The 15,050-nt window shown below is 34.7% G+C and overlaps 1 protein-coding gene across 1 annotated transcript in view; it reads left to right on the top strand.

The window, feature by feature from the left end:
* COL19A1 (collagen type XIX alpha 1 chain) overlaps positions 1–15,050 on the top strand; it is a 170,385-nt gene that overhangs the window by 140,257 nt on the left and 15,078 nt on the right. The window contains exons 30-39 of the mRNA XM_070954645.1: positions 1,630–1,683; positions 3,556–3,609; positions 4,817–4,852; positions 5,616–5,666; positions 5,976–6,011; positions 9,142–9,168; positions 9,948–10,001; positions 12,368–12,412; positions 13,710–13,754; positions 13,846–13,908. Of these exons, the coding sequence (XP_070810746.1) occupies positions 1,630–1,683; positions 3,556–3,609; positions 4,817–4,852; positions 5,616–5,666; positions 5,976–6,011; positions 9,142–9,168; positions 9,948–10,001; positions 12,368–12,412; positions 13,710–13,754; positions 13,846–13,908 (465 nt within the window). The remainder of the gene's footprint in view (positions 1–1,629; positions 1,684–3,555; positions 3,610–4,816; positions 4,853–5,615; positions 5,667–5,975; positions 6,012–9,141; positions 9,169–9,947; positions 10,002–12,367; positions 12,413–13,709; positions 13,755–13,845; positions 13,909–15,050) is intronic.

The following is a 15,050-nucleotide window of genomic DNA, read 5'->3' as shown; positions in this document are numbered from 1 at the left end:
TGACCAAGGATCTTTGGGATAAAGGGATTTTTAATGAGAGGGAGTTTTTCCCCCCAGAAATATTTTTAAATTAGGAAATTTAAATGAAAGGTTATTTCTTGCTTTCAGTTGAATAAAACATCCCTTACTTTTTTTCTTCTCCATAAATCTCTTTCCATTTTTTTCTGCCTTTATTCCATCAGCCTGTCTTTCTCTTCATTTCATTCTCTCCCTTTCTTTCTTTCCTTTTCTTCCTCTTTTTTTCCCTACCTGTTTGCCACCTGTTTCTCCTCTGTCTATAAAAGAGAAAACATACCATAGATAGTGGATGTTGCAACATTGTGTAATTGGCCATGTCTCCACTTAGTAGCTGAATAGCAATAGCAATAGCATTTAGACTTATATACCGCTTCACAGTTCTTTTACAGCCCTCCCTAAGCAGTTTACAGAGTCAACATATTGCCCCCAACAATCTGGGTCTGCATACAAGGACTAATCATGTATACCTTGACATATAGCTTATCAGAATACATTTGATTTGGGGAAACATTGTGTTTATTGATTTAAAAAAAAAAAATAGGCAGAGGCTTAAATACAACTCCATCTGTATACAACTATGAATGCCTTATGTTCTCATGTCTATTAGCAAAGGTTAAAATAAAAAAATAAGATAGCAATATGGCATTGTATAATATAGCACCAATAATATAGCAGAAGCCTAAATCGGAAACCTGTTCAATAAAATAGGCAGAATTATTCCAAATTCACCACAAGCAAGCAATTTTATTTATTTATTTATTTATTTATTTATTTGGGTGACTTGCAATATCTTTAAAGATTCCTTTACAATGCAGCAAAAGAAGCAGCAATAGCAGAAAATCCAGATACCTGACGTCAAGCGCTTCTTAACAATAATTCACTCTTCAGAACCCATGAGCAAAAGGCAAATCCAAATAAAAGGGCTGGTTTATAATTGGCAATTAGATTTTTAAGAGGCTCCGGAGTGAGTGCAAATCTTTTTATTAGATCGGTAGGGTGCCACTCAGACTTATTTGGTTACTGAGCAAGAGTCAAACTGCTGCACAGTTGATAAGCTTCTTAGGCAATCTAGCACTCTTGAGTGGTTCTCACATTCTATTGCACGGCAAGTGGCTAAATTAATCCTGCATCCAGGGCAGCAGATTGTATCTGAACGAAATAGTTTCAAAATCAGCAAAGCAGGGTTGTACTTTAAGCCTGTCTGAAAATGTTTCTGGTTCACAGGAGAATTTTGAGAGAGTATACATGTACTAGAAATGGGTTCTTTTCCTAGGCAGAAAAGTAGAATTAAAGTATGGTATCAAGAAACATGTTCTGTTTCCAGTTTTTTTTAAATGTTACTTCAATATTCTCTAACTTCTATTGTATATTCAGTTTTATTGTATACTTGAATCAGTACTTGCTTTTTTTCCCTATGTATTTAGGAACCTTCTTACCAATTAGCATAATGTTTGACTTATCTGAACTAATTGTGTATAGAAAATGTTTACTGCTATATAACTGCATTTTCTATAAATTTAGGTAAAGATTCTTGGCAATGATTTAAACAAATATCAAATACACACAAGCATAGTTCACATATTCCCATTCACATATTTTGATTTATTTCAGGGCCTTCAAGGAATTCCAGGGGTACCTGGTGTGGTAGGACCACCAGGATCTTCTGTAAGTATTTACTTTTATATTTGCCAATGCAATATTGTAGCCTAATAACTTGACAGCTGCCGCTCAATGTTCTTCTTAATATGACTTGAAAAGATGATTTGCTAAATTGAGTGCAAATAATGGTACTTGATAGGTTATAGCAAAAGGAAATATCTTAGTTGATTCCCTGCTAAGCAGGGTCAGATCTGATTAGTACTTCAGTGGAGATCAGTAGGAAGTCCTAAGAGTGTAGAGTGGCTGTAACAATTTTAATAACATCTCAAAAGAAGATATGGGCAAAGGATTTCCATGTTATTTTGTAATATAAAAAGAACATCTAATAATTCCTAAACATGTTAACAGTATTGAAATTTAAACAAATAATACAATAACTTTGGAGAAAATAATGTGGGAAAGCTTTGCAGTAACTGCAATAAAATGGTGATCATATCCCTAATTCTCTTTTAGTAGAATTGTCAATCTTACACTAAGATATATGTAATGCATTATCTACAAAAGGTATATGTAATACTCTATATTATTCTCTACCCACTACAGTTGTTTGTACATATAAAACTCATTGAGTACCACAGTCACTTTGGGGTATTGTATCTGAGAAGAGTTAATTGATTAAGTAAGGAGTATGAAAGTCCTCTTTTAAAGCCTCTCAAGCTAACTTAGATACCTGGTAAAATAATAAACACCCTTCTTTGTGTTTATACTTCCAACATAGATTAGAAGTCCCACTATTTTTGACTATCTCTCTGGTGCTAAATGCCATCGATGCATTGTTATATTTTTTAAAAAATGCATTATTTTAAAATAGAATCATTGCAAATAATTTGTCAAAGCTGGGGAAAAGAAAAGGAATGACATCAGAAAAACAACTTTCAGCCATTCTATTTTAAAAATATGTCAAAGATATAAAGCATCAATAAGAAGCAGTACAGTACTTTGCCTCAAGTATAAGGATAAAGTGTGCTTTAGTTATATTAAGAAGTGCAGTAAGGATCATCTTGAAGAAACTTTGGAAACTTCAGGAAGTTCTGAGTAGTAGCAAAAATGTTTGCACATGCTGATCCTTGGGTGACATTTCGCTTATTCTGTAACACTTGCACTTATTTGCACATTTGTTTAGGAAAAATTACTTGAAGGGCTATTTTCTGCTTAGCAGACATATCCCCAGATCAGGTGGAGAGGATTTTTTTTTGTGTTCTACCCATAATGTAACAGTGTAGCATAGACTGAATAGGACCTTCTCAAAAATAACACCAATACTGAGGAACATGTTGCCCTGTGACAGTGGTGAAATCCATTTATTTTTACTACTTGTTCTGTGGGCGTGGCTTGGTGGGCGTGGTGTGGTGTGGCTTGGTAGGCATGGCTTGGTGGGCATGGCAGGGGAAGGATACTGCAAAATCTCCATTCTCACCCCACTCCAGGGAAAGGATACTGCAAAATCTCCATTCCCTCCCCTCTCCTGGGGGAAGGATATTGCAAAATTTCCATTCCGACCCCAATCTGGGGCCAGCCAGAGGTGACATTTTTTGGTTCTCCAAACTACTCAAAATTTCTGCTACTGGTTCTCCAGAACCTGTCAGAACCTGCTGGATTTCACCCCTGCCCTGTAACTCCTAGATCGGGTGCTGATGATGTTAATATAATGTTAGGATTTGCTTTCCTTCAGATAAAAGGTTTACTTGAAAAATGAGTTTTTCTACAATGTTGTTTTTGGTTTATATCTGACATGTCAGATGAAATAAAATACATGTTTAAATAAATAATTGCACAAAAATCATTTGTTTTAAGACTAGTTTCCAAAAGCAGAGCTTTCAAACCCTGAATGAGATGACATTGAATTCTTTTGTTTTATGTAATTTCTTTATTTTACAGGGCACCATAGGAAGACCTGGACATCCTGGTTCACCAGGAACAAAAGGCGAGAAGGTCTGCTACTCTTCACAGTACACACATACCCCTCTAAAAGCATTTTTATTGTTTCTACTTAATTTCTTCTTAGTTAAATAAAAAATTCCAGGTGCACTCTTTAACATTATTGAGATTGAATCTTTCATTTTATAGAAATTCAAAGATTTGTGGTTTGCATAGTTTGTATAGCAATACAAAGAAAGTAATAACTAGATTTATTAGAGCTCTCTCACATAGAAATATTTTAAAATGCTATCTCTTATCTCAGTGGTAATTCCAAAAGTTCTTTGTACTTGATGCTCAATAAATATGGGCCCAAACATTGATTGTTCCTGAGAGCAGAAATTGTAGCACTTCTGATCTCATCTTTTTGCTGAAAGTTTATGACTCTAAATATGGTCATTTATCAACATGTAAACCCCAAAACCGACTTCTTAAACATGTTTAAATAATTTCTTTGAAGTGTACTAAGAATAGATGAGTTCATTAAAAAAAAACTTGGTTTTGAAGTGTTCTGAGAGCTTCAATGTCAACAGTATTCTCGACACTCTCATAACCCATCTGTGGTTTAATGTTCTTCATTTGAGAATGAGTGCCTTCTGCTACAACAATTTGTTTGATAGTACAGATTAATCACCATCAATGCCATCTTTTAAGATAGAGCAATGCACTTTCTTTTTATATTCTGAATTTATATATTGCAGAGACAATTTGTCATAAGGTTTTTTACATTGTGGAGACAATTTGTCACAGGGAACTGGTGGCAGTTATTTAGAAAAATATTTTTATCTTCAATAAAATATCTCCATTTTTCTCAACTTTATTAACTTTAATAATCTATCTGCCAAATTCTGTGTCCCACAGTGAAGTAGTTACAGCACACACATCAAGAACGTTGTTTTGGTCATTTTCTTCTGAATAGATTTTAAAAACTGCAAGTAAAAGAATAGAATTAAGTTTTTAAATTGCATGGTAATTGTCCCCATGGTTAGATTAGAATATTACTTAGTCATTAAGCTGAAGTGCAGAGAACTTTTGGAATTACCACTGAGATAAGAGGTAGCATTTAAAAACATTTTAATGTGAAAAAGCACTAGCAATTCTAAATATTATTTACTTTGTACTACACATTTTAAATGCAAGTATTATCTATATATATTCTGTAAACTCTTACTGTTCTCTCTGGAACAGGTCTTTTCAGAGTGTTATTCTTTTTTTGGTTTAGGGAAATGAGGGTGCTCCTGGGAAGCCTGGACCACCTGTAAGTAATTTGAATTCTCTTAAAAGTGGCTGAAGTCCTAAAATATTTCATAGTATGATTTTGATGGAATAGATTCCCAAAATTAGGGCAATACATCATCAGGAAAGGTCTGTATCAGGGAAGAACTGAACATAATCCGGGATTAGAATTAATTTCCTAACAGCTTCAGTAGGTCAAATGTTGTCAGTCCCTTTATTCCTAGAAAAGTGCCTGGCTTTAACATGGTCTGTTTCTGTAAGAGGAAACAATATTTTCCTGGAGAAAGATAATCCATGGAGTCAAAGCAGGGAAGTTCTCCCCTCTCATTCTTCATGGAGACCTTTTTTCTATGAAGCAACAAATGGAGAAATATTATTCAATGATAATATTTGGTTTATATTTTCCAATCTGATACTACATAGAAAAAAGGCTTTGGCAGGGGAGATATCAATCTTACACTGCTTCAAGACTTTGCTTTTTGCATGGTCAAGTGGAAGGCCATCTAAGTGCAAGGCAGAGTCATTCTGCCTCCTATCATCCCTCATACTCTGCCCTGGAGAAAACAGACAATTGGAGGAAGGTGGCCTAGGAACAGGGGGGAACTTACAGGTTGATCTTGCAGATCCAGAATTTCCCCAAGTCTGCTTTTTGGTTTAGGAGAATTTCTGTTTTCATATTGTTGCCTCAGATAAAGTATATGTAGTGCTGATATCTTAGAAGGCATCGGGACTTATTCTGAGTTTTAAGGTTTCTAATTAATATATTGTTTTTATTTTTTCTTTAGGGTATGTCATATAGTGAAAGTAGTGGCATGAGCAGCTTATATAAACTACAGGTATTTTGTAGCATGGAAAACATTTTTTGTTTGTTGAATGTATATCCTGTTTTTATTGATTAAAAATAGCAAAATGGGGAAACAATCAGTTTTAATAATTTACATTTTTTAAAAAATCAATGCAGATCTTCTAAGAACTATCTACACCTTTTACATCTGAAACATATAGTATTCCATAACATAAAACAGAAGTCTCTTAATCCACAAAAGATCAATTTAAAAAAATAAGACCAATGGCACTAAGTTAACTATAAGTCACTTTACAAGACTTAAATTTTAATTTAATGTGAAATCTTTTTTCCTTTGCAGGGAAGTTCTAGTTATGCTGGTCCCCCTGGGCCTCCTGTAAGTATGGCATTATTATAGTTTGATATTATTTATTTATTTATTTATTTGTTTGTTTGTTCCTATTTCTATAGCGCCGTTCTCCAAATAGGACTCAGGGCGGTGAACAGCCAAAGTAAAAAACAGAACATACAAAATTTAAAAACAGTTTAAAATAATTAAATATTTTGGCTGTAAATTAAAACAACCCAATTTAAAATCAATTTAAAATTTAACTCAAGCCAGCCCAGCTAGTTGAAATAAATGGGTTTTCAGGGCCCGACGAAAAATCCGGAGGTCTGTTATTGTACGTATCTCTGGGGGGAGGTTGTTCCAGAGGGTGGGCCCCACCACAGAGAAGGCTCTCCCCCTGGGAGTCGCCAGCCGACATTGTCTGGCAGACGGCACCCTGAGGAGGCCCACTCTGTGTGAGCGTACTGGCCGGTGGGAGGCTATTGGTGGCAGAAGGCGGTCTCGTAAGTACCCCGGCCCTAAGCCATGGAGCGCTTTAAAGGTGGTCACCAACACCTTGAAGCGCACCCGGAAGACCACCGGGAGCCAGTGCAGCTCGCGCAGGAGAGGTGTCACATGGGAGCGCCTCGTCGCCCCCATAATCCCCCGCGCGGCCGCGTTCTGGACCAGCTGGAGCCTCCGGGTACATCCAATTTTGTAGAAGTTACAACACTTTCTTGTTTATATCCAGAAACAGGACTGATAAGAAGAAGAATAGCATTTTGCATAATACTAATATTCACTAGTACCTAGATTCCACTTCATGTTGGTGTCTTTCGATGTATTTTTCAATGTGACATTATAAATTTCTAAAAAAACATTGTGATTTTTGGCTTTTTTCCATGGAAGAAAAAAAAGGTTTAAAAATATAAAATTATAACCAGCATAGTTAGAGATGGTAAGCCTGTCAAGTCCAATGAGTATCATAATCTTGGTCTATGCAGTTTACAATTAGAAATAAAATTCATGTTCAGTTTCTTTTTAAAAAAATCAAAAGAGTTTAAACATTAAAATAGCATATTATTAAATAGTGCAATCCTACACAATGAACCTCACTGGATGGCAGTTGTCCTGATTCCATGACAGCATTCTGGTATTGCATGTGCAGGCCTGTGTGAGTCCAGTGCGGTTTTGTGTTCAAGATGATGAATTCACACTGGAAGAGCCAGGTTCTGGTCTATCCTCAGCTAAAGAGTGGTTTTAGAGTTTTGACTAAAAATGGAGAAGGGTGTGTTTGTGGTAAACAAAATGCTAAAATGCTGACAAAAATAAGTCTAGATCAAAAAGTATAATGGAAGTTAAGCATCTTTTGATTTCCCAAGAGTTTCTAGAGAAGAAAGTCTTTAGTGTATTATTTGTCAGAAAAAGCTGTCAATTAAAAATAAAAACTGTAACAAATTAAAATGACTTCTGAAAAGAAGTTGTGATAACTTAACTAACAAATCTCCAGACTTTTATCACTAAAAAAAAGAAAAGGAATGAAATGAAAAATCAAATTGGAATCTGGTTTTAAAATATCCCTCTAGAATCACCTCTTATTTCTTATCAACCTGTAAAAAATTGACACAATTATAGGAGAAAATGTAATTTCTGATACATACTGAGATGATTGCAAACAGTTTCCAAGTATTTCTTTAATGACATTGTTTTCCAACAAATTACATATATATATGAGATCAATTAATTGAAAAGATAAACACATAATTTTTCATTTAGATAGATCAGATGATGAATAGCAATAAAGATGCATTTTTAATAAAATAATTTAGATTTTTTGATGACATAAATAAATGTTTCATAAGCAAGCATTTGATAAGAATAGTTGAGTACGGCAGTGGAGATGTTTCTACAAAGAATAAAAAATATTAGGATCTTTATAAAAGCCAGGCCTGTCAAGAAAATATTATTCTCAAGAGTTGCTTTTCTTATTGTTTACTATGAGTGGCTGCTTTGGGAAATATTTTGACACATGCTTTTGAAGTGAAAAATGGCTTTTATCAATATTTAACTAAGGAAAGGCATATAAGTTTATTATCAGTGATTTCAAAGTGCAGCTAGGCTATTTAACTAATATTTTTGAGAAATTGAACACTCGATACTTCACTGCAAACTGACATAGTATTCTTCAATATATTAAAGTCATTTATTAGGAAAGTTGAATGGTAGAAATATTAAATGAAATATGCAAATGTAAACATGTTTCCCTTTTAAAATAATTTATTGAGAGCAATAACATAAAAAGAATTGTATCTTATTTTTTCTCTGAAATTATATTTTAAAAATGATTTCTCAGATGTAGCTATGATATACAAATTTTTATCTGGAGATGGAGCCTATTCATTGCTAAACAGACTTGTTAGTACCCAGAAGGAGTAATTCATAGATATCTTTTCTGATAATTCTTTTAAAACAAGATTACCTCCCTCCCTGTCAGATTCCCTCCCTGAATTTTAGATCAATGTGGAAAATGACTACAGAAATTTATATCAAAAGTTTGGAATCTTGATTCCATTTGAAGTACCAAATTTTTGCCCAAATTTCTACAACCTCATTCTTTCCATTTTAAAATGAGCTTTTAAAATTGGTTATTGTTTATTTCCAAAGAAAACATTTTATTTTATAAAGATGCAAAGATCTATTTTTGTTTTATATGATAGTTACGTTAAAGTGTCATTATTAAAAATAATAGATATATATACAGGGTTTCTTGCTCAATCCATCAATCAGTGGATGCATGAGTTTTATTTATAGAGCAGAATCAACATGAATTCATTTATTATTTCTGGATAAATGATAAATTATCTTTGAGGGAGGTGGGAGGTTAAGAAACATGATAAAAAAACAAATAAATAATCTGCTGTAATGATCTATTTCTTGCAAAATAATTCATGGCAAATATTGAGGAATAAAAGTATCATAGCAAATGGAAAATAAAGGCATTCTCCAGATTATTTTTCAAATACCATTTTTTCCCTAGACTCAGAACATTTATGGAAAAAGCAAATAATCACATTTTATGGGCTAATTCATTCAATAGTGGAAGATTCTTGATTCTGATAAAAGACCATAAAATCATTGGATCAATCTCATGGTATCAGTCTCATAAATAAATGATGTACTGTGTCCTATTGTCTTACAGGGCCCAAAGGGGGAGACTGGAGCCATGGTATGTAATGGGTAAAATGAGTCCTTATTTGTAAAATGTACCCTGATGTGTTTGGCCATTAGTTTCCATTTCCAGTTTCCATTTACCTTCTTCTATCCCTCTGGATAGTTAATCTCAGTAGGGGAAAGAAAGCAAATGGCCCTGGAGAATATAATGTCAAGATGGAGAGGAGATTTGTGGAATTCATTTTGTCCAGTTTCAGAACTAGAAGCCAACATTGACCATTTGGTTTACTTATAAAAGGAACCACTTTATGCACATATAGTTGAATTATGGAATTTATTTATTTATTTGTTTTTTTAATTTGTATACCGCCCTTCTCCAGCAGGACTCAGGGCCGTGAACAGCCAGAATAAAACAGAACATACAAAATTTAAAAACAGTTTAAAAAATAATTAAATATTTTTGGCCACAATTTAAAACAACCCAATTAAAATCAATTCAATTTAATGGAATGAAGTCTTATCAGATGTGATGATGGAAACCAATTTAGTACTAGGCTCAGATCCTTTTAAAATACACTAAAATGGCCATTAGTCATTACTTGTGCAAGAGAATGTAAACACAAGTGTTATGCCCCTGTGTAACCTAAATACTGTATAGCCAGACATCACACAGAAAACAATCTTGAATCTGAAAACACTTTTTAGTTTCAAGTCATTAAAATGCTCAGCAGGGCAAAAATGGTCATTGCCAAGTAGCAGCTTGTGAAATACATCTGGCTTTATTTACTTAGAGTGTTGAAATCAGAAATGATTGTCTTTTTGTTTTTTTCCAAGGGTGAAGCGGGCCCAATGGGACTACCAGGGTTAGAAGGACTACCAGGAGAAAAGGTAGCATTTTAATCACAAAATTACATGTGGAAAATTGATTGCATTTACCTACTGACAATAATCATTCTTTTCCAATTCTCCTTTACATATTTAAATCGTATAGGAAATCCTCCATTTAGAACAAAATAATTACAAGTTTACAGCAAAACTGAGTATTTTAAGCAAATAGATATCACCTTAGTGTTATGACAGCACCAAGCACATTGGATGTTGCTGTTTGTGCTAGCTAGGGCATTTTCACAGAATAAATTGAAGGTAGAAGAAAAACTTGCTATGCAACAACAAAAATATTGGCTGATGATTCTTGGACAATAACTGCTATTATTTTTGGGCAACCTGCTTTGCACCAGGCTGGCAACTATGGCCTGTGAATCCAAATGGAATGTACTGTAAATTCAGATAAAATTTAGAGTGGGGGAAGAAAAGACTATACTTGGTTTTACATATAGCATTAAGTCATGGCTTAGTTATCCATTTTTAATGAAAAATATTGGCTGGATTCATAAAGCACTAAACATAAACCTTGGTTTCTAAACCACCATAGCTAAGATCATACAGTACAACACACCAAGACAAAGCATATGATTGCTTATCCATCTATTACAAGATGCAGATTCAACCTGTATAAATTTTGCTTTCCTAATCTTTCCAAATTATCTTTCCATATTGTCTGCGATTGTTATTGAGCAACTTGTTAGATTCTTTTCTACCTGCTATTAAATAGCTTTGATTTAGAATGGTTCCTTCCCTGGCAAAAAAGAAAACAGAAGAAAAGAAAAGAAGAGAAGAGGAGAGGAGAGGAGAGGAGAGGAGAGGAGAGGAGAAGGGAAGGGAAGGGAAGGGAAGGGAAGGGAAGGGAAGGGAAGGGAAGGAAAGGAAAGGAAAGGAAAGGAAAGGAAAGGAAAGGAAAGGAAAGGAAAGGAAAGGAAAGGAAAGGAAAGGAAAGGAAAGGAAAGGAAAGGAAAGGAAAGGAAAGGAAAGGAAAGAAGGAAAGGAAAGGAAAGGAAAAAAGAAAAGAATGAAAGCTGCTATTGTGTCTTCTCCTAACCTTAGTGACCATGTTCTACCTTGCTGTCCTCTGACTGTCTTGAGATTGTAATTGGTAGATTCTTCATTGTGGTCTGTTTGAATTATACATGGGGGTATTTGCTCTTCCAGAGCATTCTTTTCAGAAACCAGTATATCAGATTAGGAAAAGCTGATAAGTATTATAAAGGACACTCATATTCACGTAAGTTGTCACTTTGCCTGTAGCTACAAGCCTATATCTATATGAGATGAATGTGAGAAACAAATCAGATAATTGGTTTATTAGAGTATTATATACTCTACATTATATAATTATAGTGCATTTGGCAGGAGTGGCCAGGACAGTAGAAGTTCTATTACTATTGTAGTGAACTCTTAATGGGTATATTCCAGGAATAATTTACATTCAACTGACTTCATTTCAATAGGCTCCTCTATTATGTTCTCTAAACACCAAGTTGGCAAGAAATTGAGATTGCCTTAATTGTAGTAGAAATAAAAATATAGGAAAAGAGAATGTGCTATTCATGCAGCGAGGTTAATAAATGGCAAAAAAGAGATTATAACAGAATTAACTGTATGGTAAAAGATTTTGAATATTCTCATGTTGTTACTGTTATCACAATCACAGTCATTATCCCTGGCTATAAGCTACCCTGTTTTCCCAGTCCTCCAATACTGTTAGTCCACCACTCAGAAAACTTCATTTCTTTGTTTTCCTATTGAATATGGCAAAATAATTGTGACATACATACCGTGTTTCCCCGAAAATAAAACCCTGTCTTATATTTTTTTGATCCCTGAAATAAGCGCTTGGCCTTATTGCCATGCACTCAAAAACCTGATTGGGCTTATTATCAGGGGATGTCTTATTTTGGGGAAAACAGGGTACATACAGTTTACATAAGGTTGCATGTAAAAAGTTCATTGTCTTGAAGATTTTTTTGATAATTTAAGGTAAAGTGTCATTTCCTGAGTAATGTATGGAATTTGCCTCCTTCTCTAAGCTGTTCTCTAGAATTTATGCCAGAAACAAGAACTGATGACAATCATTAATGCTCAACAGAAGTAACTGGATGTCTGTGATTGTTTATGATCATTTCAGGAGACAGAAGCAAAGGAAAAATCCAAATAGATTCTTTTTATTTTAATAGGATGAAGGCTGTTTCAGATAATATAAATAAGAGATGTTTCCCATATAAATAAGAGATCATGCAATGTATGAGAAGAATTGTTTCCTCAAATGCTGAGTGAATTCATTAAGCCTTCTTAGCAGACATTGGATTTTCTCAAGAGATATACTTTGGAAATACTGCAATGTAGTATGTCTTTTTTAGGGTGACCAGGGATCAGTGGGACCTCCAGGAGTTCCAGGAATACCTGTAAGTATACTCTTAACAATGATGTTTCCATTTTGTGGAAGTGAATAGTAATCACAATAACTGGAATAAGGGTAGTCTGCTAGACACGCATTACATAACAATGTGTACAAACTGGGAAATTGTAGCCAAATACTCTTCTGGATGTTCAGAATCAATATTGTCATACCTAATCATTAATCTTTTCTTATATGCTCATTTCTTACTATAAAATACCTCCTACATTACTTGCCTTCTTACTATGAATCTTCAAAAGAATCTGGAAGTAGACTATACCCAAACAATTTGCACTGCTGATAGCTAACCTTAACTTTTTCTTCTTACAAATGATCTCCATTCATATTTAGAATGTGTTGAGCATTCAATTTTGGAGGAAATTTTCTGTAGTTAGCAAATCAACATTTTAAGGAAAATCATTCCTTATTTATTTTATGTTAGAAATTAAAACAAATAATAAGACAATGAAAAAACAAGCCCACACCTATATTCAGAATTAACAAATCTGAAAAAACAGATATGAATGAATGAATGAATGAATGAATGAATGAATGAATGAATAAATATCTGATCTCTATTTTTTTCTTTGTTCTATCTGTAATCCATTTTATAGTATTACTGCAATGGGTACATTCAGATGGGCTGGGCTATAGATCAACCTCCTGGTTTGTTGAGAGGCTGTGGGGGGCATCTATTAATGTGATGTTATCATTTGAAAGAGTGATAACAAAGTCTTTATACATTTTCATCCAGTTTATACACATGTAAGGATAAGAATAGGAAGAATTCACTTTCCGGGGATTTTCTGCTCTGATTCTCACTTTGATTTAAGTGTGGGGGAATAGAAAACAGAAATGTGACAGTTTTGCTTCAGGATTTGTCTTTCTTTTGGGATGTTGGGGTTGAAGAACATGCAACCCCTAAGTCATGACTCTTCTTTTTATGATATATTTTTATAACTAAAGCTTCATTTAATTTATGCCCTCTGAAAAGTGTTTGAGGGTCAATTTGTATCCTAAGAGGATTTAACAATCTCAAGATATTTCTAATAATTTTTAGAAAAAGATGCTTTACTGTTCAGAAGTAAGTGTCATTGAATTTAGTGTGAATAGCCTAAATTAGTATAGTTTTAGTATATATAAGAATGGAACCAAAAGCTTTTATAATTAAGGAAGAATTCATTGCTCAGGAAATATCAGTGTAATATAGTGTAACCTAATATACGTTAAAACAGCTATAATTACAGAGCAGACTAAATAATTGATTTTTTTTAAAGTGATTTTCTATGTATTTATTTTTACAGGGAAGGCATGGCACTCCAGGGCCACCAGGAATCCCTGGAGAACCTGTAAGAGCACTTAGGTTTCAGCACTCCCATAATAGTATTAGTATTCTAATTGCTTTCAGTTAATATAAAAGACTCTTTATTTTTCCTTTAGGGTGAAAGAGGGCCTGTTGGAGATGTTGGCTTCCCAGGGCCAGAAGGGCCATCGGGAATACCCGTGAGTAATTGAAAAGGGATTCTGGTATGACCTAAGACAGGGATTCGTTTTTTCTTCATCCAACTAATTAATTAATGGCCAATTATTGGATTGTTATTGTTATCTGTTCACAATCATGTGAAGTCACAGCTGCCAGTTCTTTAACCAGTGCTGGTCTTTAGATGCATCAAGTTCTTCCCAAGAATCTAGGATGTTATAATGTATCAGCATTATCAGACAAATGGAAATTTTGTTAATGCACAGTTTTTCTAGGTGCCATCCAAGATATTTTGCTATGGCACCCAGTGCAGAGGTGGGTTTCAACAGGTTCTGACCAGTTCTGGAGAACTGGTAGCGAAAATATTGAGTAGTTCAGAGAACCGGTAGTAAAAATTCTGACTGACCTCACCCCCATCTATTCTCTGCCTCCCAATTCCCAGCTGATCAGGAGGAAATGGGGATTTTATAGTAACCTTCCCCTGGATTGGGGAAGGAATGGAGATTTTACAGTATCCTTCCCCTGCCATGCCTACCAAGCCACGCCTACCAAGCCAAGCCACACCCACCAAGCCATGCCCACAGAACCGGTAGTAAAAAAAATTGAAACCCACCACTGACCCAGTGTGTCAATAACCCCTGGGACCACAATAAACAATTTATGCCATAATCTGATTAATTCTTTCTTTCTTTCTTTTATTAGATTTATATACCGCCCTACTCCCGAAGGACTCAGGGTGGTGAACAGGCACAAAATAAAATATATAAATACAAAAGTTAAAAGATATAATTAAAACCAGATTAAATAATTTAGCCCAAAACAATTAAAAATCCCAAAATTTAAAACAAATTAAAATTTCAATGTAAAAGAATTTTAAAACAGGGGAGAAAATTAGGCCAGGCCAGCTTGCTGGAATAGGAGAATCTTAAGAGCACGGCGGAAAGTGTGTAGATCCGGGATCCTCCGTATCTCTGGGGGGAGCTCGTTCCAGATAGTGGGTGCCCACACAGAGAAGGCCCTCCCCCTGGGGGCCGCCAGTCGACATTGTTTAGCTGACGGCACCCAGAGGAGTGCCTATGAGAGTGTACCAGCCAGTGGGAGACTGCTTGTGGTAGTAGGCGGTCCCGTAAATAACCAGGTTCTAAGCCATGGAGCGCTCTAAAGG

This window comes from Pituophis catenifer, unplaced genomic scaffold (assembly GCF_029215685.1).
Source record: "Pituophis catenifer annectens isolate HBS135680 unplaced genomic scaffold, rPitCat1.0.hap2 SCAF_1, whole genome shotgun sequence".
In the NCBI taxonomy this organism is placed as follows: Eukaryota; Metazoa; Chordata; class Lepidosauria; order Squamata; family Colubridae; genus Pituophis; species Pituophis catenifer.
This window is presented reverse-complemented; position numbering and strand designations above follow the sequence as displayed.